A 23349-nucleotide genomic window follows, 5' to 3' on the forward strand; every position below is an offset into this window, starting at 1 on the left:
TTTCCGCCATGTTTATTAAATACTTTTAAAAATTATTTTTATATAGAGCTGCTTCAGACTGATTTCTCTGGAATCTATCATTGACACTTTTATTATTACTAAATTAAATTCTTTGTTTTAATAAAAATGTCTTCCTGCAGAAATTGTGCTCATTAGAATACTCAATTCGATTTCTACTCTTTGCAGAATAGACATGATAATCCAAGAAGACCGAAAGCACTTCACCCCTCCAAGAGGTGTAAAACAGAAAGCAGTAATGTTAGTCTTACTATTTATTTAACCACTAAAGTGCAGAAATGTACTGTCAGCGCTAATTTGTTTAATGGATTGGATGTGCTCAGTGCGCCCAATTACAAGGGTGGCTGTAATTGGGCATACCAGACACTCAGGGAAATGTGCATACAGTATGCCCTCCATATAACCCAGTCTTAGTGGCTTTGATGGCTTTGAAGGATGTATAATGTGAGATGCAACTGTTAGGTTTTTTAGTAGAGCTTGATAATAACATCCTGTTATTTTTATTGAACAAAAACAGACTCTGTTTTATGTCTAATGTTTGCCAACATCATTTTGTGAGAAAATGGATCCTCCTGCAGTGGTTAGCTAATTTTGGAGTGAGATTTTTCAATATTATTATGTTCACAACAGTTGAATACTCCGGGCTGATTTCCCAGGCAGATTAAACTGGGCTAAAAAGAACTGAGAATCTCCATGGAAGAGGCTCTTTTGTTGAGGATTAAGCTTGGACGTAGATCAGGGAATCCAGCCCATGCAGACATTGCTGTCAAATCATTAATCTGTGCTGTGTCTGTGATGTGTTTGTTTGCATTTGTGCGTGCGTGTGTGTTTGTGTGTGCATGACAGTTCCATGACCTCTTGTCCCAGACGACATCTCCCCTTAGTCAGATGGACCCCTACACTAGTCGATCCATGGACATGCTCCTACCCCTGACTGAGTCCGATCGGCGGTGGAGAGGAGTCGACCCAGACTGTAGTGTATCTCTGCGATCATATAGTGAGCGGCCACGCTCTGTAGTGAGTTCCTTCTTCCACTTCATCTTTAGGAAATCCACCTAACTCACTTTTATTAGCTGATAAATAGAGAAGGATGCTGTACTGTGCTGTGTCAAGATGAAGACTGTGCTTTAGATGTGACAAGATGCCTTGACACGTTGTTTTTTTGGTCACAGATGCAGAGCTGCTCTGTATGCAAAATTACTTGAGAGATACACATTTATATAAAAACAAAATGAACATAATCTGCACATAGCAACAGAGGTATGGAGGAAAAGTGTGAACTCTAGAAATGTTTTAAAAACATGTTCAACATATTCTTCACATGAATCTAGTTCTCAGGTGCCTCCCTGAATCTCCTCCAGCTCCTTTTTTAAAAGAATAAACTAAGAATAACTGGGTGATCAGATCTTACTACGACGGTTACACAAGTCAAGCTGGCATGTTTCTGACTCTCTGAGGCCAAAGAGAAACTTAGAGAAGCATCTATATGGAAAGTGTTGCAGCTGCACTACCCTGGGTCAAATCAATACTTATCATTTTCCTAAATGCTTAGGGGATTGTCATTAATGTATTTTATTCTGAAAAGTGATTTATGAAAGAGCTGAGCACAGACTACACTTACCTTAAGGCCCAACCCAGGACATGAATATTTATGAGCATACCAGCAGATAAAGCAGCACTTGCATTAAAGTGCTGACAAGGCAGACTTCAGTTGCCTTCACACTAATGTCCAGCAGTCAGAAGTCTTTTATCTCACTGGCTTGACCGAGACTCTAATTTTTAATCAGTGTAGCGACACGTTTTACAAGTGGAATCTGCTTTTTGCTTCCAGTATAAAGTAAAATACACAATAATATTCCCTCTTGTCGTCTGTACTGACTGAAATCCGTGAAGCAAAGGTGCACTAATAAAGGGAAATCAGAAATGTTTCTCTGCCTTATAAAATACTTTGATTTATTTTACAGGGCTTCGTTGTTTCTGCTCTTTTATTCCTCACCTACCACTGACTCTGTATTACTGCAGGATAGACATAGTGAACGACACAAAGAGTCTCGCATAAACCTCCGGCCTCCGAGCCACTCTGCTACCTACGCCACGGTGTCCGCCTGGCATCACCAGCCTGAGAAACTCATCCTGGACTCCTGCCGGTACGAGGCAACTGTAAGTCAGTTACTGCCTTTACATTACACTGTTTCCAACATAGATGACAGTATAACAAATGGTATTGTTTACCATAGTACTGATAGTACTGAAATTGTCTCCTAAACTGACCCAAAGCATGTGTTTTTGTTTTCTCTTTTTTTCTTCTAGTATCTAGGATCAATGATAATCAGGGATCTACGAGGGATTGAGTCCACACAAGATGCCTGTGCTAAAATTAGAGTAAGTATCACTTTAAACCTTCACTGTGTCAATCACCGATACAGTTCGAAGCTTGCAGCGTTTCATAGGGGGACACCAAAACCTGTTCATCACGGTGTTGATTTATGCTGGGTGGGCATGGTTTCCTTTGCATTTGAAATCCGTACAAAAAAATGGCACATGCTGCTTGTGCTGACCTGAATTCACGGCACAGTGTGGGAAGCCAACAAAATAATACATGAAGTCTTTTGGAAAGGCAAACAGAAAATGATAAACATAATCTGTATGTTATATACTATTTGGCACGACTCAAGACAAATGTAAGAAATTAGAAAAATAATTTTTGAGCTTCACATTTAATTTATTAATCACTATTTAAAATCAGGATTGAATAAAACGCCTATGTAACATTACATTTTTTGGATGGAACCTATTAAATTCAAAGATTCCATCCATTCATCCATCATCTGTAACTGCCATAGGATGTGAAGTGGGCTTCACCCTGGACAGGTCACCAGTCTATCTCTGGCATGGCTGAATGAGTGTGCCCAAAGACGCTTTCACGTTGGCAAGTGATGCACAGGGTTTGGCCTTCTCTGATTGGTTAGAAGAGTGAGCCTCAGTCAATAATAGCTCAGAATGAACACTGCACTGTTGCCAGTTTTACCCTTGAGTCTGTGTCAGAGAAGGCTTTTACAGCATTTATTTATTTATTTATTTATTTTGTCCTTTCGGTTTATCCCGTGAGTTCAGGGTCGCCACAGCGGATCATTGTCGGCATGTTGATTTGGCACAGTTTCACTGGATGCCCTTCCTGACTCAACCCTCCCCAATTTCTACCGGCCATGGACCGGCACTGCACAGCTGGGGATGGGAATAGGCTGTTAGGCGTTCAGTGTCTTGCCCAGAGACACTTTGACATATAGCCAGTTCCTTACAGAATCTACAGAAATGTTATAGAGAACATCCCCAAGAGAAAAAGGCATTTCCAAACAGTTACTTACTATAGCTATAAGTACAACTAAAGCAGGAGAATTTTATTACTTTACTTTTACTCCACTGCAATTCACAGGGAAATGTACTGCTCCATTTATTTCACCACTTTTGCAGAAGTGGATAAAATAAAATATTAATAATTTATTAGTTTATCATATGTTATTTTGATGTTTGTTTTTGTATTAAATACCAAGTTCTTTGTACATGGGGTGGCAGTTGCTCAGTTTGTTGAGTGGCTGGCCATGGACCGCCATGCAGTGCCCAGTAGGAATTTGGGGGGGGGTTGCGTCAGGATGGCCATTCGGCCTAAAAACGGTGCCAAATCAACATGCGAACTAATGATATGCTGTGGTGACCCTGAACTTATGGGATAAGCCGGGGAAATTTTGTTTTTTTTTATGTACATACATTTGCTAACGCCAGCTCCACTTTTTTGTCTCTATAGTAACGAAAATCTGTGTCCTTATCCAACTATAAAAATTCACCTTTAGATGTTTGGACACCACTTACTTATGTTATTAATAGCATCAAATTCAATTCTGTATATAATACGTGTACATGCAGTGGAATACATTTTCAGGAAAGTACTCACACTTTTATTTGGAGTTTGTGTACTTCTACTAGCTGTGCTTTTATTTTGTTGTACTACGCATACAGTACTTGTCTGTTACTATTTATTGGGTCCACTCCAGAAATCAAAGGATTCAAAAAAGGGTCCTGTTGTCATCCTGTCCATTACCTACAGAGGGGTCAAGTTCATCGATGCAGCCACGAAGGTATTGTGTGTTAGTATTTATTGATCTGTCCAACCTAAACAGTTGCAGTTGACTCTCTCAGGCTCAATTAGTGGTTGATTTTACAGTAAGCACTTTCTTCCCTTCCTGTCTTCATTAGACCATCGTTGCAGAGCATGAGATTAGAAACATCTCATGCGCTGCCCAGGACCCAGATGACCTCTGCACATTTGCTTACATCACCAAGGATCTGAAGAGTGGCCACCACTTCTGTCATGTCTTCAGCACTGTGGAAGTGGTGAGTAATCAACTCCTTGTTGGTCTGAACAAAATCACTGCCTCATTCTGTCGCTCACTTCGCCCTTTAAAATGGACACTCAATAGTTTACGTAGCACTTGTCTCTTTTACTTGGTTTAATAGAAAAGAGTTTACCCTTATTTCCATGCAATCAGTTGATGAGGCCCATAACACTCATTGCTGAATAATTTAGAAAAACAGTGTGTACTTCTTTGGATGTCTGGAATCCTGCAGTTAAAGCTGCATGCAGCATCTGATGGACATTATTTTCTTGATTGGCTCATCAAATGGCTTGATTGAAGTTCCACTCCCGCTATGCATGGCATTTCAGCATACAGACACGGAGCATGTTCTAATTTGTGACTCAGCATCTGTAAAGGTCGATAGCAGTCTTTTGTCTTTAACAGCTGGACCACTGTGGAGCCAAATTTAACTGTGGGAAAACTGTTCTAACTGAACTGTTAGGATCAAAGTTTTCACAAGGCCAAATCACAAAATTTAAGCCTCACTTAATTTGTATTTAACACAGTCAGTTCATGAGCACTGTGTTGTGCAAAATAAGCTTTTGCTTTTTTCTGAAAATGTGTTTGATATTCAAGAGCCAGGGGATAATTATGCAAAATAATTATCCTAACAATGTGAAGAGCAAAGCCTTGTGTTCCAAGCAATGTTTTTATGTGATTTGCTACAACAAATGCTGGGAAAAAGCAGAAGTCTACTAAAATTGTAGTAATGCACATTATAGTGAATTAAAGTGCATTATAGTGCATTATAGTAATGCACAATAATAAAATACAATATATAAAATGTATTGAATACTGGGATAGAGCCAGATATTAATTAGATTTCCATAGTTCAAATGCATAGTTAAATCGTTCCACACCAATAATACAAAATGTTTGGGTAAGTTTATAAAGGTTATTTAGGAATGTAGAGTTTGTCATGGACACAAAGAAATTACTCATATATTGAATAATTTGTTTTAAAGCAAATGTGTAGTTAGTATTGAACCTTCGCTTGTCATGGCGCGTTAACCAATAATGTCATGGGCACCATCTTGTGAGGATCCTCCTGCCTTTGTGTTGATGATTTGGACATTACTTTGGATTTGGATAATTACTTGCTATTGTGGCTTAATTTCTTCTTTTCTCCCTTGTCATCTCTTTTAAACTCTTATTAAATCAGAGTAATTTTAATAATTTCCTAGCTAAACCAAAGAATTGCAGGTCACGCATTCTAACCCCTGTAGCAGGCACAGCTAAACGGGCCACATAGATCACAAGATGGCACCCTCATCCCCATACAGTCAGCCCGTTATGCCGTTACTGCACAGTGTTGCGTCAGCACAGACTGAAATGGGATTGAAAATTTGAACCAACACTTCTTCTTTAATTCACACAGACCCAGACCTATGAGATCATTCTAACACTGGGACAGGCATTTGAGGTGGCCTATCAGATGGCAATCCAGACCAGGGCAAGACACTATGTCCCTCCTTTATCTCTGGGCTCAGAGATCATAGAGACCAAAACCAGCCGTCCCATATCTCAGTCATGGAGCAGCATGCGGAGATCAGCAGTGAGTACCACCCTACAACCTCTAACACTGAGCGTGTGTGCCTGTGAGTGTAATTTAATTGTTTTTTTATTTTCCCTCTACTAAACCCCCAATGGGAAACACAGGAAGATTTTCTGTGTGTGGTAGAAAGTGATGAGTCATCACCAGTTTAATCTCACGCCCAACTCTGAGTCACTCTGGTCGTGGGAGATCATCTTAGTTGTGAACCTATGAAACTTGATATATAGTTTCGTTCCTTTCGGGCAGGTGGTATGATTTCCTCCCCACACAATTCTGAGGAAGCGCTGGTCGTTCTCATTGATTTAGTGTGTTGGGTAAATGTTAATTTACCTTGAGCTACGCGTCGATGCGTTGACCATTCGGGCGGCATATAATGAGCAGTCAGTGATCACTGTCACCTGAGAGCGCTGCACATCCGGGAGCGCACACACTGCTTGCTGGACCAGAAGCTCATGCAGAGACACTTATCACTTTGTTTTACTACCTGCCTGTAAGGATAATATATGGTTTAATCACAGAGCTGCATAATGAGTCGGGCTGCTTGTTTGGGTTTTAGATGAGAAGTGGGGACACTCCAATCTGCTGCAGTTTGTTTTGATGCTTTTTACTGCTGCGTGAATGCTACAGAACCTGGGTGGTTTAAAGAAACTCGACAGCCATACGGGTTCATCAAAGAATTTTCCGAAGGAGACGCTGACTGTTTGCTCAGCTCTGCACCTTTTAGTTAGAGTTGCTACACCTGCCAAGCTTTCTGTTCTTGCACAAAACAAATCCAGCTCAGAGTGACCTAACGGTGACAGATTTATTCAGAAGATTGTTGTTAATTGTTTTTTTTAAACCTTTTAAATGGCTTTTTGCCATTATCTCAATCTGAAATCAGATTTCTTATTCCTAGCCAGCAACCTGTGTTTTGTTTTGCCTGGTGTAACTCTATAGCTAATTAAGCTAACATTAGTATCATGAGTGGGGTCTCAATATGCACCCAATTCCTGTTAATTGATTAAAATACCAATTGGTTATTCTGTAGAAAAAATAAGTGAAACTAAATAAGGCAGTACTGTTGTACATTGCAGTGCAAGGCTTGTTAGACCACAATAAAGGAAAAATGTAAGATCAGACTTGATTGTTATAAAATACAATTCACGTTTGGCTGCTTATGTACGTTAATAACATTTGTATTTTAAGAAACTTACTCCAAGGAGAGGTGCTGTCAGCAGCTGCCGTGAAGAACAGCACTGGCAGCTCTGCAAGGATATTTAATTGTAAAGGTTTTTGAGCAAAGGTCACACTAATACCTGAAGGACTGAGCATGGCAGAGTGAAGGAGACCGTGGCAAAGCATATTGGAGCAGGTAGATGTAGAGGCGGCCAGAGCAGAGTGGACAGATTGTGAGCGTCATAGCTCGAGTTGCATATTGCAGCTTTAAAGTTTAATTCATTCCTTGCACTTTGGCCAAGAAAAAAAAGACCCCACGCCTCCAATCTCCATCCTTGTAAGATGCACACGCTGTGGCAAAAAGTCTGTCGGCCTGCCACGCCCGTAACTGATGCTAGGCTGTGATTGGATAATCACCGTTTGAGGTGAGTTTAGCAAAGTGTCAACTAAAACAAAAAACAAGAAGTAGAATATTTTTCCTGAAAAATGTTTATTCTTTAAACCGGTGATGAACGGCTTCTAGTTGGTCTCTGTGTTGCCCGTTCAGTGCACTTAAATGCTCTGTCCCTCTGTACTCTTGTTTTTTTTAACATGTCTTTGTTCTTGTCTTCTTGGTCCTCCTGCTTCCCAGGGTGCCCCTCTGCTTGAATGCCGCTGCTGTCACTGTCACACGTGTACTACCCACCGTCCTTCCTTCCTCCCGTTGCACTCTGTTAGCCCTGGAGTCCAGGTCCTTCTTTCCTTTCCTCTATTCAACCCTTATTCATCACACATCTGCTTACACAATCCCTCCCGTTTTTCTTGTTGTTGGAGTGCTGCAGTACACTTTGTCTCCTAGTTTTGTGGTCCTTAATATTTCAACCATAAACGTTCTCTGCATCTCTTTACTTTCTCATCGCTCATCTTCATCTTGCATTTTTAAATTTTAAGATGCAGTTACTTTAAGGTCTGTGGTTAAATATGCAGGGAAAAGAGGGGTTTGTTGATGTGATTTAATTTCTCTATGGGATGTCTGTTGGCTAAACTCTGCCAGTGAGCATTTAATACATAGTGGTCACAAAAAGATGGTTGTCTTTGTTGGATTTCTATACTGCATCTACCCTTTTAACATATTTCGATGTGAGCAGGGAATATCCCATTTTTAATTCTTAATTTAAGATGTTTTAGCTATTTAAATGTAAGTCTAAATTAATCAATATAATTCATGTAATGGTTTGCCTTGATTGCTTGACTTATTTCAATAGCCACTGCTGTAGAGCACATGCTGCTTTGAATCTACTAATCAGTGTATTTTTTTTTTTTTAACTCCCAGAGGGTTGTAGCTTTGGTTTACTGTTGTGTCTCGCAGAGGCTGAGTGTATTTTCTGTCAAGCATCCTCCATCTTGTGGATTGAGCCCTGAATGCCTGTGATTATAACTTGATCACTGGACTGTACCTCTAATCCACATGCACGTGTGTGAGCTGAGGACTTATCAGTGTGGCGCAATGGCCTCCACTGTCGCCCGTCTCACGCCCTCCTCTCGTCCCTCCTCCCTTCCTCCCCCCGGCAGATTGACCCCCTGGAGATGGAGGCAGACATGCAGTCCCTGGGCAGCACCACCTGGCTCTTGGACCAGCGAGACTCCAACAGGCGCCCTGTCAGCACCAAGTATGAGACCACCATATTCTGAAGCCGGATCCCCACAGCTGCCCCTGAGCACCCCCTCATACTACATTCCTCTGCCCCCTGCATCCGGTTCTGCATTTCTCTCAGACACACACACACGCACACACACACACACGCAAGCCCCGTGCCTTCTCACTGTGATGGTATAGCATCCCTCAGGGCTGCCTACTCCTGCACCCTCCTTTGCCCTGCCCAGCGTCCCCCACCAACCTCCAACCCGCCATGACAAACACTCCTGCAGCTCTCCTGTGTCCCCCCAACACCCCTGGCAGCCTCACTCGCCTGTTGCTGCTGCAGCCAATGGTGGAGCCTTGGAACAGATGATCCTGGACTGATCTTATTTTACAGTGGCCCTGCTCTCGCAACCAAACTGCCTCTTCCTCCTCATCCTCCTCTTCCTGCCAACTTGCATCTGCCTCTAAATCCCCAGTAGCTCCCAGAGGTTGCATCTTATTTTTGTTCCTCCATTAAATATATATAAATATTTCTTTTTTTTTACCAGACAAAACAGGCATTATTATTTGTTTTCGCATGTACGTATACTCCTCATAAACAGAGAGTTTACACACAGCTTAGGTTTTTAATACTGAGTAAATTACAGGGTGTTATCTAATACAAAAGGGGCCAATGTGTTAGATTGTTAAAGGAGAAGTTCAGCATTTGGGAAATATGCTTTCTTGAAGTGTTTAGTGTTAGATGAAAAGATTGACAACTCGCTCAGATAGTAAATATGAAGCCACAGCCAACTGCTGTTAATAACTGGAAACTGCTAACCTGGCTCTGTCCAAAGATTACGTTTTATGAACGTGTAAAACTATTTTCTGATCTGTCGGAGATGTCGCATTGTTATTTATGTTTCAGGCCATTCCGGTTAGTTTTTTCTTTAACTTAAAAAAAAACAAACATTGAGGTTACATAATGTCTTTTATGTAACCTGTAAACAGAAACAATTTGTTCTGTTACACTTGTATATATCTATTTGTGAACTTTAGAGCTGTCGGTCAGTGGAAAGAGCCAGGCGTCCGGTGTTTTTGCTAAGCTAACTTAGCTAGGTGGCAGGGGTAGCTTCACATTTACCTCGCAAACTTCAAAATCAGCGGCTTTCGGCTCGTCCCTTCAGGACTCGCCACAGTGAAACATGTTCCGCACGTTGATTTGGCATGTGATTTACGCCGGATGCCCTTATTGCATTTTCGAAAGAGTTTTCCACAAAATGTTGAACTTTTACTTTAAAAAACCCTTTTAACCTTTTTTTTATTTATTTCAAATTAGTGAAGTAAAAAATTTCTTTTATTTAATAACAGCATCACTTTGTTTTTATTTTACTGACCTATTTGATATTTGTTTGGTTGTTTTTGCCTTAGGACAGTTATTACTTTTTTCTTTCTCCATCTGTAGCCTGTCCTGTCTTGCCAGGCATCTACCACTGTGAGGCACTATGAGGAGGCTGCTTTGCTAGCATGGGATGCAAGATGGACAATTAATCAATGAAAGACATAGCAGCAAATCTGCAGCAAATGACCTGGGGTTTTTTTTTTCTACGCATTTGTACAATAGTCATAATAACACGATGGATCGTGTATCTATCACTGATGTCTGAACTCAAACGGACCAAAAACTGCTGAACCCTCATACACACATGCACATACACAGGAGGACAACTTCCCTACATATTACCAAGGTCAACAGCCTTATTTAATTTCGGGTTATCTATAATCAACTTAAACCCCCACCCTTCCTATGGCCTTTCTGAACACCACCAAATAACTGCACGCCTCCCCTCCCCCACCTCTAAAAGACTATTTAAAAAAAAAAAAAAAAAAAACAACACTTCTGATTTCCTGGTGTAACAAATTGACTGTGACTGGCTGGGATGATGATGTTTTTATGGTGGTACAGTTTTGTCCAGATGAGAGTCTTTGCTCTGGCCTTGTACTGCCCTGTGCCTCTCAGCATTCATGGTAGCATTGAGAGACTGCAAATCACAGCATCATCTTGTCAATTTAAAAAAACAACACTGTGTTAAACATGGCAGTATCCCTTTTAATACGTTGTTTTGATTTCTTATGGTGCAAATAGGACATTAATGCATTTTGTGATACTTTGAAATACTTTGGAAAGAATGAAGATCATTAAGGATCCTGACATTATTACAACCAGAGTCAAGACAGAAAAAAATGTCATCAGCAAAAAACAAAATAAAAAAACAAGTGTAATGATATTGGTTCCACATTTGCCAATTTAAGTTATAAACCAAAAAAATACTGTCAACACAATTTGACTCCAGTAGCATTTCCCGACGCTGCATCTTATCATGATTACATAGGGCAGGTATCCACGTCTAACACCAAATTAGAATTCGGTGCAGTACATGCAGAGTATGCTGCTTGAAAATAAGCAGCAGTGAAGAGATCTAATCCCACTACATTCAGAAGGATCCAAATCAAAATGTTGTTAATGCGAATGGATTTGTTATGCTGAGAACGTGACACTTTTTAAACCTTTTTTTTCCTCCTGCACTGTGACTCAAATGCTTGTTGCGGAGTCGACACATATCTGGGCTCTCCCCCCCTGTGTGCACTACCTGCTGTGCGTGCTGTATGCCTTGTTTCTGTCTGTTCTCATGGGAGTTGGGACTGTAACATCACTGGCCACTGTCCTTGTTTGTGTGTGCTGCAGTAGATGTGAGGTATTGAGCTCCTTTCCTGAAGTCTGACTGTTAAAGATGTAACTGGTCTGCGTGTGGTACCGTGGCTGTGTCTTTGCCACTCTGTTCTGACTGTTAACTGTTAGCTTCCACTGACGATGCATGTTGGCAGTGTTTTCTCTTGTTTGTTTTTTTGTTGTTTTTTTCTTTTCGTATCCTTTGATGCACTTGGCCTGAACAGTATTTGTATGTACTGTAGCAGTGTCTCGTCTCCTAACTCATCTTCCACGTGCTTTTTCTGTTTCCTCTCTTTGTCACACACCAATACAGCGATTCATCTTCATGCCTTCAATTTTCCATTGTTTCCGTCATTCCTTTCGTCATGTATGTCCTTCCATCTTGTGTGTCACCAAGACAACCTGCTCTAGTATGGATGCATAATATAAAAGCATTACACTTTAATGAGCAGCAGCTATTTAAAGCAAGTTTTGGTGGCATGATTTGGCTGTGCATGTTCCGGTCTCTTTTAACATTGGTGTTTTCCTTGTGTAGCTCACCCCAGCGTTCAAGTTTCCGGATACCAAGCTGTGAGTTGAAGGGGAGCAGCCAAATGTGAGTGCGTTTGCGTGCAGTGAGTTTAGTGGGCAGAGCAGTGAAAACAGAGAGGGAGAAAGAGAGGTAAGCCTTATGCAACGTGCAGGGCCAACCAGTGCTACTGACATTTAGATCTCACTCTGTATATCCCCTGCTCCTCCACTGCCCCTGATATGAATTCCAACACACAGAGAAAGTTAACCTGTTGTCCCACATCACTGGCTAAACAGGACCTGTGTTTCACTCCTGTCTTGAGAAAGGTCAGTCAGAAAGGTCGGGTCTATTTCCCGGCCTCCATGTGTCTGTCTGATCTTGTCATGTAGGTACTGTAATGTTTAGAGCACTGTAAAACATTAATGATGAGCATTTCTATTGATTCAGGTCTACTGAAGATGGGAACGGGGGGATTTATTAAAGGGTCAACAGAAATGTAACACAATATAGAGGAAAAAAACTGTACCAGCATACAATGCTTTGCCCATGTTTGTGGACAGAGTGTGGTTTGTCAATGAAAATACGATACTGTTTCAAATTTCAAAGCAATATTATATCAATGAAATTAAATAATACAATGACAAAAATCCCTCTCAAGTCTGTTGTCAGCATTGATTTGTTTTATGGTTAAGCAATAACAGAAACATTAAAGCAAATGTTTAAAGCTTAACATGACAATTAAAACAAGGTAACTACTGCATAGCTATACCAACAGTGTTTCCCCGAGCTGAAATTGGAGATTAGTGGGTGGTGCAGCTTCTGAATCTCAACAAATATTAGTGCCAGTTTGTAAATCTAATGTATTTGCTTACACTGAAGTCACGAAGCTAAGCATTGAAATTTCTAAAGTATTTGGTAATCTGTGAAAATCCCAGATCCTTGCTGCACGATGCTCCAAAAACTCTTCTTAACTACGTGGATTAAAAAAATGCACAAACTAAATTAAACTCATTTCCCAAACCTAAAAAGGTAGCAGGAATTAAAATGTCAATAAAAATGGTAAAAAGTTTTCAGTTACAATGTCCCTTTTCATTCTTCTTATCTCCATGAACATTTAAAATAAATATGTGAAATTGCAATTTGGAAAAACTTTTTTTTTCTTTTTTCATGGAGCAGCAGCATGTTTTGCATTCATTTGGAGAAGAGTCTTTGAAGAAAGAGACTGCTTTTAAAACGGTAAAAGAAAATGTATTAAGATTTATCTTGAGATATATATGTTTAGTTCTGTGACTCATGCAAGCCATCGGATCCTTTCTGGTTGTTGCCGTAGTGACGACAGAGCTAAGGCAACGATGTGTGGTTTGGTTGTTTTAGTCCATTTATTCAGCACAGAGCCGTTATGCAAATTATACAATGTTTTCTTAGCTTTGTGTATTTTGGTTGCCATTCCAGGTAATTATTGGAAGGTATTTATAATTCCTCATTATGAAAATACATTTGTTGACCCTTGAAATGTTGATTAATGCCATCACCGTAAATATCTTGTTTGCATTATTTTGTGATGTAATGCATTGCAGACTGTTCACAATAATCTGTTTAAACTGCATTACACACTGCAATTATCCAAGTGTGACAAAAATCAGTCGAAACACATTTGGTTATCTAAATACTAACCTTTCATGGATATGGACACAACCATATAGCTTAATGTGGCTTTTGTATTTTAATGATTCTTGTCTGTTTAAACGTTTTCTATATTTGCACTGAGAGACGTTTTATACAATGTATTCTACATTTAAATTAACGGTCAAGCACTGCGCCAAAGAAAATTAGAAAATTCAGCAGAATATTTTTTTTAAGCCTGGTGACAATTAAATTAAATGTTTCAATTTTGGAAAATAGTCTAAGTGAGAACTGTAAATGCCAGGATGATTGACTCCATAGCAACTAAGTAGAACGAGCTTAATGTTGACGTGTCTGCTCCACCACTGCCCACATTAACACTCTTGATTAGGAAATTTGTTAAAATATGTATAAGAATCATGTAAAAATATACAACAAAGGCAAAACCAAACTTTTCTCCAACTTAAAAAGGCTAAATGACTGATACGTTTAAAGATGTTCAATGCTATAACCCAACTATTACCATTCAGTGTATTTATTTATTTTAAGAGCTGGTATGGAAAAAGCTATATTAGGTGATTATTGGAACCCTGTTGTGCTTAATACTAAACACAATTTGTGCAGTGTTTTGAATCTCGTGCCTGAACACTAAGCACTGTTGAAGCTGCTCCCACCGTGACTTCACAATAGGGGTACATGAGGATAAGTCCCTAAAAGGACCTAAGACATAATATTCCAACCATTTTAAAGTATCCGTTCCAGTCTCACTAGTCTGTCAGCAAGTTCCTCATCACGTTCCTCATAGCTTAGGGTGTGGCCTTTATGCTCACTCCCCCTCATGAATAATGCAAATTCCATATTAACAGCTTCTAAACAGACGGAGAAGACCGAAGACCATTTAGGCTTTTTGTAAAGATTTAAAGAAATCTGAACAATTTGGGGTAAAGAAGATGTTTAAAACATGCTTTTCAAAAAAATTGTCAAAAAGAACTAATACCAGCACAGTTTAGTTTAGTTGACAGAGACGGTGGACATGAATGAACATTGCTGTAAATGTGCCAGAGTAGGCCAAAGGGCTAATTTTCATCTGTACAGATGTTCGAGTTTCACCATGATGTGTGATCTGTGGGCTGTAGGATGTTTTCCATGTGTAATGTTGATCCTTTTGTTTAGGTGCTCCTGCATTAGCATCGCGCTCCCCTCACACAACGGAACGGACTTGAACATTAATCCCTTAAATATCTTTTCAGTCTGTACAGTATATTAAGTTTTCCAGAGCTTTTGCACTGTCCAAAAATGTTTTGACTCTTTAATAGAACTTTTGAGCTCCATGTCAGATGCTCAATTTTGCATCCCTAAATTTAACAGAGTATAATCAGTTGTCTGGACTTTACTAGTGGCTGCCTTAGCACTTCCTCTCCTTTTTGTGTTTCTAGTGCACCCAGGGATGGTTAGCGTAACATATACAATGAAGTGATTCCTGACTGTATTTAAATGTGTTCAGCCTTGTTTCATGTGTGCTGTTTGACTGGCTGCCAGAATCATCGAAAATGAATCCATTTAAAATGTCTTTATGAATAAGCACCTGTAGAGTCTCACCTCCCCCTAATATCAGCTGCAGGGGAAACACAGAGCATTTTTGCTTCATAAAAAAAAAAAAAAGGCCCAAAAACAACCGTCAACTGAGCTCAGACAAAAAGTGCATACTATCTGTAAAGTTATATATAAACATCTGACTATAAAGGGATGAAGATGGTTCCATATTACAACCTAAATATTATTATATACGCTATTAGCACACTTTATTTTGGTATAGTTTTTTCCTGAGTGTGTTTCAAAGGCGTTTCAGACTCTTTTCTGCTATGATTTCTGTTCATACAGTGTTGCTATTAGCACACTACAGATGTTTTGTGCACATGGAGTTAAAATGCACTGTAATACTTTAGTATCTGTGTTGCTTTGATTTTTTTTTGTTTTATTATCAAAATATATTAAAAATGTAAAAACATCAACAGCAGAAGATCTGTTAATTTACCAGAAGAAAGCCCTGATTCAGTTTCCTTTGTTTGCCATTCTTAAACACTGTATTTACACTCTATAACTACACGCAAAATACCACATGGCAACTTATCTTAGGGTCACCGGAGGTTATCCGGACTGCCCTCAGCCTAGCGTGAGACCTCCCCGGCCTCGGCCTCTCCTGCTGGGAACAGAAGTTTCCTGAGGATTGGTGCATAGAAGGGACCAAAGACTGTTCGGTTGAAGTGGACAATTCGCCCAAAGGCCGTCCCCAGCTCAAGTAGCTCAGCACTAACATGCCTGAGGGAAGCAGACAGCTCTGGGCTCCTTTTATTGGGGCCACCCTGCAGCATGGCCTGGAGGAAGCCCTGTACCCGTTCTCCTACGTTTGACCAAGAAAGAGAAAAATGGAAAGGAGTCAGCTTTTTGTAGCAGCACATATTCAGGTTTAAAAACATCCATGTGGACAGAGACAACTCAAAGTAAGATTATAATGCATGTTTTTGCTGTTGAGTGAAAAAGACGTACATATCAAAATTGTGAAACACAATATAATATTAGGCCTTGTAAATTGTTTTAACCAATCGGAGAATCTGTCAGAATTTTGGAAAATATCTTAAATGAAATGACAATATAAACGGAAATCAGAGGTTATCTGACAAAAAAGTAATGTATTCCAACTGATCAAGCTACTTCTAATGCCATGTATTCTTTGGTTTCAGCAGCTCAAATGTGATATTTTGCAGTTTGTTCTATCGTATACAGTGTGACAAAACAAATGTATGACCTTCTAGTTTTGGACTGCTGGTTTAAAGAAAAAAAAACAAGTAACGTGAAGCTCACTATTGTCTTTGTAAAACTGAAGCATTTTTCACATTTTTACAGACAAAATGATTCATCTGTCAAATAATCAAAGGAAGGTTGCTCCATTGCTAATAAAAATGTTACTTGTGATGTAATGTTTTCTTATGGAGTAAAAATCCAAAAATGTACTGCAGTTTCCTTATCAAAACTACTTTGGTTTTCAATTACTCTGAAAGGTCAATTTTCACAGCCTATGTATCCATATGTATATCCAGCCAGCATTTCTCCAATTTGTACTATGGTAAATCCTCATTCTTCTGACCTATGAGTGTGCGGACAGCGTTGTTCTGCTTCCACAGGTCGGATATTTGTCCCCTCAGCAGGTCCTGGTTCTTCTGAGGCAACGCTTCTCCTCCATGGCTGAGCAGACTTGCGTTCACCTGCTGCAGTACTATCTCCGCGAGCCCAAGCAGCGCCTCTTTCAGGTCGGCCTCCCTGCAACACCAGACAGCCGCATTAGACAAACATGCAGGAGGCTTCGTTACATGTGGCCATTTGTAAGCGGTATTGAGCAAAGACTCCTGGGACTCATGGAAATCCATAAATAATGATCTTTAATAACATCTATGTCTCGCAAAAGAAGATTTAAAAATTACATTTTAATAAAGGCTGTTAAGGAAATGGCCTGTGCTGCATTTTACTACATGTTGGACCCGAGTGGGAGCAGGCCTTTCATATCATAAACTGATGTTCCATATTTATCCACTGATAATGACGGGGCATCTCTTGAACAGAAAGAATGAGGTTAGCTAGATCTGTTCTGACAAGCTAGTTGCCTCCTGTCACCACCATCGGTTTCCTTCTCATACAGTACCTGTTCCCCATGACAGCCAGAACATGCATCACCACATCCTCCTCTTACCTGGAGTAACTGCCCTCCAGCAGGGCAGTGACGGACTGCTCGAGTTTACCTACAAACCCCGGCAGGGAGGAAATGACGCCCCCGCGCTGAGTGTCGGTCAGGAGCAGCACTGACGCCTCCAGGACCAGGATCTGGAGCCGCTGTGCCAGAGCGTCCAGACGGGCTCTGTCCATCAGCATAGTCTGTGTGGAAGTGAGGACCAGGGTCACATGTCATAATCACAGAGCATTTTCAGCATTAAAATGAGTCCTTCCAAAGTAAACCAACGGCTACATCTGGATGGCAGAAATCTTCATTGTAGATGCAAACAACTGGAGCTACTTGATACGTAAAGCACAACTAACTGGACAATACTGAGTCAGCTGAGACAGATTTTTTGGATTAAATGTGTGAAAACTAGTAAGTATGAGACGGTGAAAAAGTTTACTTAAAGACACAGGAGCTACTCACTTGACCAGATGATCTGCTGCATGAAGAGCCCTTATAGGATAACAGGCACGTTTTTCAATGAAAAGTCATACGACACTATATCAACAGAGCCCCTGAATAAAATTCAGTATTGTTTAGTAATGACTAGTTGACATTTTTTGGTTAGAAGAAAAGTTAAGTGGTTAAAATATGTGTTGCTAATTTTAACTAATTTTTTGCCTAATGAATAAATGTTTTTTAAACTGTTAAAAGCTAAAAGGGCCATATACTTTATCTAATACCATATCTTGGTATAAGATACCAAAGGCAATAAGGGCCAGTCCTTACATTATAAGGGCTGTATACCTTGATATTGTATTTTTGGGAAAAATACAAGGTTATCCAATTTGGCCTTTATTTTGTCTTCATAGATGAAAGTCGGAAATTAAAATGTGTGTGGTCCATGTAGTGAAGTTAAATGGTTAAAACATTCAGGGACCAAGTCACAGTCTTTCGGCAAAACGCATTTGCTTGATTGAACAAGAACAAAACTCTCCATTGTCGTTCTCAATACATGCACATGCTGGAATTCTGCATCAAACCAGTGGTTCGCCAGAGGTGAAGTAAAATCTCTTTATGCATTTTATTAGGAAAACTATCCAAATGGTCAGAAAACCAAGTAGATGGACCCTAAAAGCAGCCTAATTGACCAACTGTAAAATGGTTTCAGCTTCATTTACTTTGAGTAATAGTCAGCAAACTGTTTTAAGCATCCCAAGTTAAATGGTTTGAGAACATTGTCGTAGGCTAATAACACTTACTTCCTTATTTACTTCCACATTTAAAACATTGCAGACGAAGAGGCTCTTGAGTTCTTTTCATCATGCTGTGCTGCATGGCTTTATCTGACAGAAAATGTTGAGAACTACCGTTGTGCAACACTATGTGAGCTCTAATGTGTTGTCATGTTGCGTCAACATGCTAACAGGGTGAGGAGAAGTGAAGATTCCCTCATAATCAATAAAACATCACTCAAATAAAAGGGGGCAGTGATGTAATTTTGCAGTTTGTGGCTGACCTCAGGGTATTTCTGGTCCTGCGGGTCCCAATGCAGCAGACGCATGTAGGCTCGATTGAGGACGGCGGTGGCACTGACAGGACCTTGGCTGTCAGGACTGGGTGAATCAGGCTGAGCTCTGACGGCCAGCGCCTCTTGTGACGTAGCTGCCTGAAGCCATGCGGTGGTATTATCCAGAGAAGCTGAACGGAAGTGGTAAAATACATGTAAGACAGACATGAACAGATTTACACCTTAGCTGTTAGGATGATGAGAATTTAAGATCCACTGAAGAGAAAACTGACCTTTGATTGTTTGATTTTACAAACAAAAGTCCTTCTTGTCTAATTTCAGCTTGTGAAATGGGAAGATTTTGGTTTTACAGTCTATAAATAATTTAGTGTTTGGGACTTTTGGTTAAAAGAAAAACATGCAGTATGAAAACAGCCCCTCAGGGTCTGCAAACAGGTTGACATTGTTCATTATTCTCTGACACTTAATGATTAATCGATTACAGAGAAAATAATTTATAATAACAGTGAACGGCAGAGCCCCATTATACCTACTAAAAACCAAATGATGGGTTGTTCACGAACACAGGACTAATAGAAATTTCTAGAATTATTATTAAAGCTAATGTGAGCACCAGGGGCCTTGCTGTCACTTTGCCAGTGACTTTGATTCGCCTGCCGTGCTCGGACAGAATCATGTCCGAGCCGGACTTCACCGATTGGTTGGCGAGCGTTTCACCCAGTGCCTGAGAGGCTGAAAAATGGCAGGGCAGCACTTCAGAGTAGCAAGGGTCATTTTGTTTTAATTGAAAAGGGAACTGTCCAATGACCATAAAACCTACAGTGACAAAGTCACCTTCATCATCCATCACTCACCAACAGATTAGAGATTGAAACACCCTTCCTCACCTGGCTGCTTCTCCAGAATCTGCTGGAATTTGCTCCTCTCGTACTGCACGGCCTGCTGCAGGAGGTGAGGCCTCAAACTCTGGATGGTGAAGTTAACCATGTCGGCTTTCATCAGCCCCAAGACACGGAAGATCTCCCTGAGGTAGGGGGTTAGGGGTAGGAGGGGGTGGGGGTTAACCTTAAGGTAAAACGGCTTTTGAGATGCTTGACCTGATGCTCAAAATTGCATTGACAGTGTGCAGCAAAGAGACCAAAAAGATGAAAGATGAAAATGAAGGTGAGACAAAAAACAAACTGGGTTTTTTTTTGTGGGTTGTTCCAGAGTTGAGGGGCAATAAAAGCATTAGAATAATCATGTTTAGTCGTTTGTGCTCTGTAACAGGTTATAAGCAGTGTGCATGTGTGAGCTTCCTTCTCCAAAGTAACAAGCTAATTAGCCACAAAGAATTCAATCTGCAACATGTTTACAAATGATCAAATCAAACCCACACTGATAATTAAAAAAAAAAGTTTACTGCCATAATGTGGTTTCTCACTTATTATAGAGAAATTAAATCTTCTGCTAACTAACACATGACAGAAGTGTGGTATGAGTCAAAAAAGATGGGTTTACTCCTATGGCTAATACAAGCTTGGACCCCCCCCAACCCTCACCTCAGTAGCTCCACAGGGTGCTGGAGGTCCCTCAGTGCTCGAACCTCTGGGTCACGCACAGGAGCACATAACAATGCCATGGTATAAATGATGTATCCTGCAAGTCTGTGAAGGTCCAGAGCTCCATGCGCGACCTCCTGCTGGATCAGCTCCATGTCCAGCACCTCGTCCAGCTGAGATTTCAGCCTGATGTGACCAGGCAGCAGCAGGGACTGAAGCATCTAATGGGAGATGACCACTGTCTTTATTGTAGGAATTTTCAGTTTTGCTAAAAGTTTTGTGTGGACAGCATCTGTTTCCCTCGACTCATTCTCGCTTTCGGATTGTCCCTTCAGGGGTCGCCACAGCCGAACATGGGACCCCACGTCAGCCCACTATCACCTTAAAGCCCCAGTAGGCAGGATTTGGTACTTTGGTGTGATTTGTCTCCCTCAGCTGCTGCCGAATGTATCTCACTTTTACACAACTGTCATAAATACCAATTAAAGACGGCCGTACATGGCCGTACTTATTTACAAGCTGAGGGTGGTACTGAGCTGACGCCAGCAAGTTTTCTTTATTGTCTCGATGAAGACGAACACTAACAGCAGCGTAATTTCAGGTTTCCGTAGCTACAACAACAACAACAACAAAAAACAGCTAAACAGCAACCAAAACCACAGCGTGTTCAACTCCAACTCCAAAAATAATAATAATAAAAGTATATGTATTGTATGTATGTATTTATATGTATATGTATTTATTTATTAGTATTACATCATTTATTACGTCTATAAATTCAATTTAAGACTTGCTCTAAGGGCTGTTTAAGTCTTTTAGAAGCTGACCTACCGTTTTGACCTCCTGCAGCAGAATGACAGCATGGTTGTAATTGGGAGGGTCACTATTGAGCTGCTCGAGAAGACTGTCCCAAAACGCCCGGTGTACAATTTCCGTCACTTTGCCCTCCAGGCTACAGCAGGAAAAACAGTTGGAAAAAAACAAGAAACAAGAGACACTAAACTGTCAGTTGATTTTAGAAGCAAAATCCAAAGTCACTTCAACTGTGGTTGGAGCATTTTTTTTTCTTGCCTGTCTGAGGGGGGGCTCTTTGGTTGGAAGCAGAAGTCTCTGTTCGCCACTATCTCATGTGCGAGGCTCAGGTTGAAAACAGAGTTTTCCACCTCCATCAGACTGGATAATGAGGCAGTGGGCAGGCTCCCTGACACCACACAGAACACACACACACACACACACACACAAACACACAAATAATTAAAACTGCCACACCAGCAATAATTCAATTATAATGGTTCCTGAATGTGGCTGAAAACAATAACTGCTATAATAAAGCTCCACACCTGTAGGAGAGTCAAGCTTTTCCAGATGAGGAAGGTCAGCGGGGGAGTCATCAGGGGCGTCCACCCTTTTATTTGACATTTCAGCAACAGCCTGGACATTTAAACAGAGAAACACAGAGATTCTACCTGTTACTCTAACAAACAAACTGGTCACAATTTGTTAAAATTGGCAATTGTGTTTCTTTTAGAACCATTTAAAGCTGAAATAAGCACTTAATTAACTAATAAAAAGACACTCACGACTTTTAGACACCACAGTGAGCTTGTTGAGATATTTCATCATGTGCACAGATCCAATGCAACTTTTGCAATTACGGTTTTGTAATAAAGTTTGCATTTTACATCTAGGTTTAGGATTGTTGACCGGGTGGGGTGATGGTACATTTATCACGTTGAGTCTTTTTTTTTTTTATTTATTATACGTTTTCACAATGTTCTGCTATTTAAACGACAGGTCGATCGTGAAAAGAGTTTCTTGTTTTTTTTATGTTTTTGGACTTTAGTAGCAATGTCCTCATTCACTTTTAACGGTACATTTACAATATTGTTACAACATGATTTATGTCATTGTGCTGTAGAGGAAATGAATAACGTCAGGTCCACGTCTGGTCTAACAGTTCAAAGAAAAAGCGTAAAACTGCAGCGTAGTGAAAAACGCGTCACTTTTTAAGGTCTAACTTACCGAGCGTTGTTGTTTCGATGATTGATTATTTACAGGAACTAACATAAAGTTGGGAGTGAGACGTCACAATCTGCCGTTTAAACCCCACAGACCATAACAGTACCGCGACCAACCGTCGGGTTTAAACCCGGGCCGAACCATTCCTCTACGAGTTGTGGGGTAGTTCAAACAAGGAGACTCGCTTCCCGTGTGGACATCTACGCCTGTTTTTGAAGGGGTTTTTTTTCCAAACAAAGATGGGAATAAACTCTTCCAAAGGTCGTACTTGGTTTATTTGTACACCAAACAATACCAAAAGACGGTGTCAAATGGTTTAGTCCGTTCTTCATTCAAAAACAGTGGGCGTGTCCGTCACCTCGTTTGTTTTGGTTTTTGTTGCACCTCTGACAGCTACGTACGCGACGTCACGTCACAGCGTTTGAAACAAAACTCACCATACCGGTTGTTTCTCCGTGGCTCCACTGTAATGAAAAGCTGTGTTTGTATAAAAGGTCAATTGTGTGAGAGAAACGCGCCTTTGTACAATGAGCTGTTCGATTGATGGAAAGAACCCGTTTCCGATTGCAAGGGTCTACTGCGACCCCAAAGCCCTGCTGATTGTTTGGATCCTTCATTATTAGGCCACCTGAGGACGCTGGTTCTGTTGCGATATCCCACCGTGCCTGCTCACAGCTAATGCGTTTTATTGGGTTACTTTGTTATGCTGTGATTAAGGAAAACACTTAATTCAACTGTCTTCAAATAAAAGATTGTCCTCCAAGTTGAGTTAGTACTAAGATATAATTAAATATTACAAACAGAAGTCTTACATTTAGATTGATTTCATTCATGCAGGTGTATTAGTATTCTCAGATGTCAATATATTTATACAGTAACAGGAAAGACCAATAAGACAATAGGAATTTCTTTTTTTGCACAGATCAATTTCAAAGTTTGGG

At 40.4% G+C, this 23349-nt stretch overlaps 2 protein-coding genes across 8 annotated transcripts in view; one reads left to right on the plus strand and one right to left on the minus strand.

Moving 5' to 3' along the window:
* anks1ab (ankyrin repeat and sterile alpha motif domain containing 1Ab) overlaps positions 1 to 14060 on the plus strand; it is a 41040-nt gene extending 26980 nt beyond the window's left edge. For 2 of the 6 annotated variants that reach the window (XM_067503486.1, XM_067503490.1), the window contains 8 exons: positions 865 to 1035; positions 2041 to 2178; positions 2329 to 2400; positions 4068 to 4151; positions 4270 to 4407; positions 5809 to 5985; positions 7772 to 7870; positions 8692 to 14060. In XM_067503486.1, coding sequence (XP_067359587.1) covers positions 865 to 1035; positions 2041 to 2178; positions 2329 to 2400; positions 4068 to 4151; positions 4270 to 4407; positions 5809 to 5985; positions 7772 to 7870; positions 8692 to 8811 — 999 coding nt within the window. In that variant the 3' untranslated portion in view covers positions 8812 to 14060. The remainder of the gene's footprint in view (positions 1 to 864; positions 1036 to 2040; positions 2179 to 2328; positions 2401 to 4067; positions 4152 to 4269; positions 4408 to 5808; positions 5986 to 7771; positions 7871 to 8691) is intronic. The other 4 variants (XR_010914374.1, XM_067503489.1, XM_067503488.1 and 1 more) reach the window with 4 other exon arrangements.
* LOC137127078 (T-complex protein 11-like protein 2) lies at positions 10830 to 22569 on the minus strand. 2 transcript variants are annotated; one of them, XM_067503492.1, is made up of 10 exons: positions 22412 to 22569; positions 21730 to 21820; positions 21461 to 21590; positions 21221 to 21341; positions 20390 to 20610; positions 19736 to 19872; positions 18837 to 19018; positions 17351 to 17532; positions 16751 to 16923; positions 10830 to 16006 (listed from the first exon to the last, which is right to left on the minus strand). In XM_067503492.1, exons 1-10 carry the CDS (start codon positions 22454 to 22456, stop codon positions 15774 to 15776), a joined length of 1515 nt encoding a protein of 504 aa, XP_067359593.1. In that variant the 5' UTR covers positions 22457 to 22569; the 3' UTR covers positions 10830 to 15773. The 2 variants fall into 2 exon arrangements, with proteins under 2 accessions (XP_067359593.1, XP_067359594.1); XM_067503493.1 differs by lacking the exon at positions 22412 to 22569 and adding an exon at positions 21970 to 22353.
* Positions 22570 to 23349: the final 780 nt, after the last annotated feature.

Source organism: Channa argus, chromosome 5, assembly GCF_033026475.1.
Source record: "Channa argus isolate prfri chromosome 5, Channa argus male v1.0, whole genome shotgun sequence".
Lineage (NCBI taxonomy): Eukaryota > Metazoa > Chordata > Actinopteri > Anabantiformes > Channidae > Channa > Channa argus.

Coding starts and splice junctions, on each gene's coding strand:
- LOC137127078 (XM_067503492.1), bottom strand. CDS start 22,456: ATGTTAGTTCCTGTAAATAATCAATCATCGAAACAACAACGCTCG. Junction 21,591..21,729: donor AAAGCTTGACTCTCCTACAG/GTGTGGAGCTTT, acceptor GTGTGGTGTCAG/GGAGCCTGCCCACTGCCTCA. Junction 19,019..19,735: donor GATTCTGGAGAAGCAGCCAG/GTGAGGAAGGGT, acceptor ACTTCCGTTCAG/CTTCTCTGGATAATACCACC.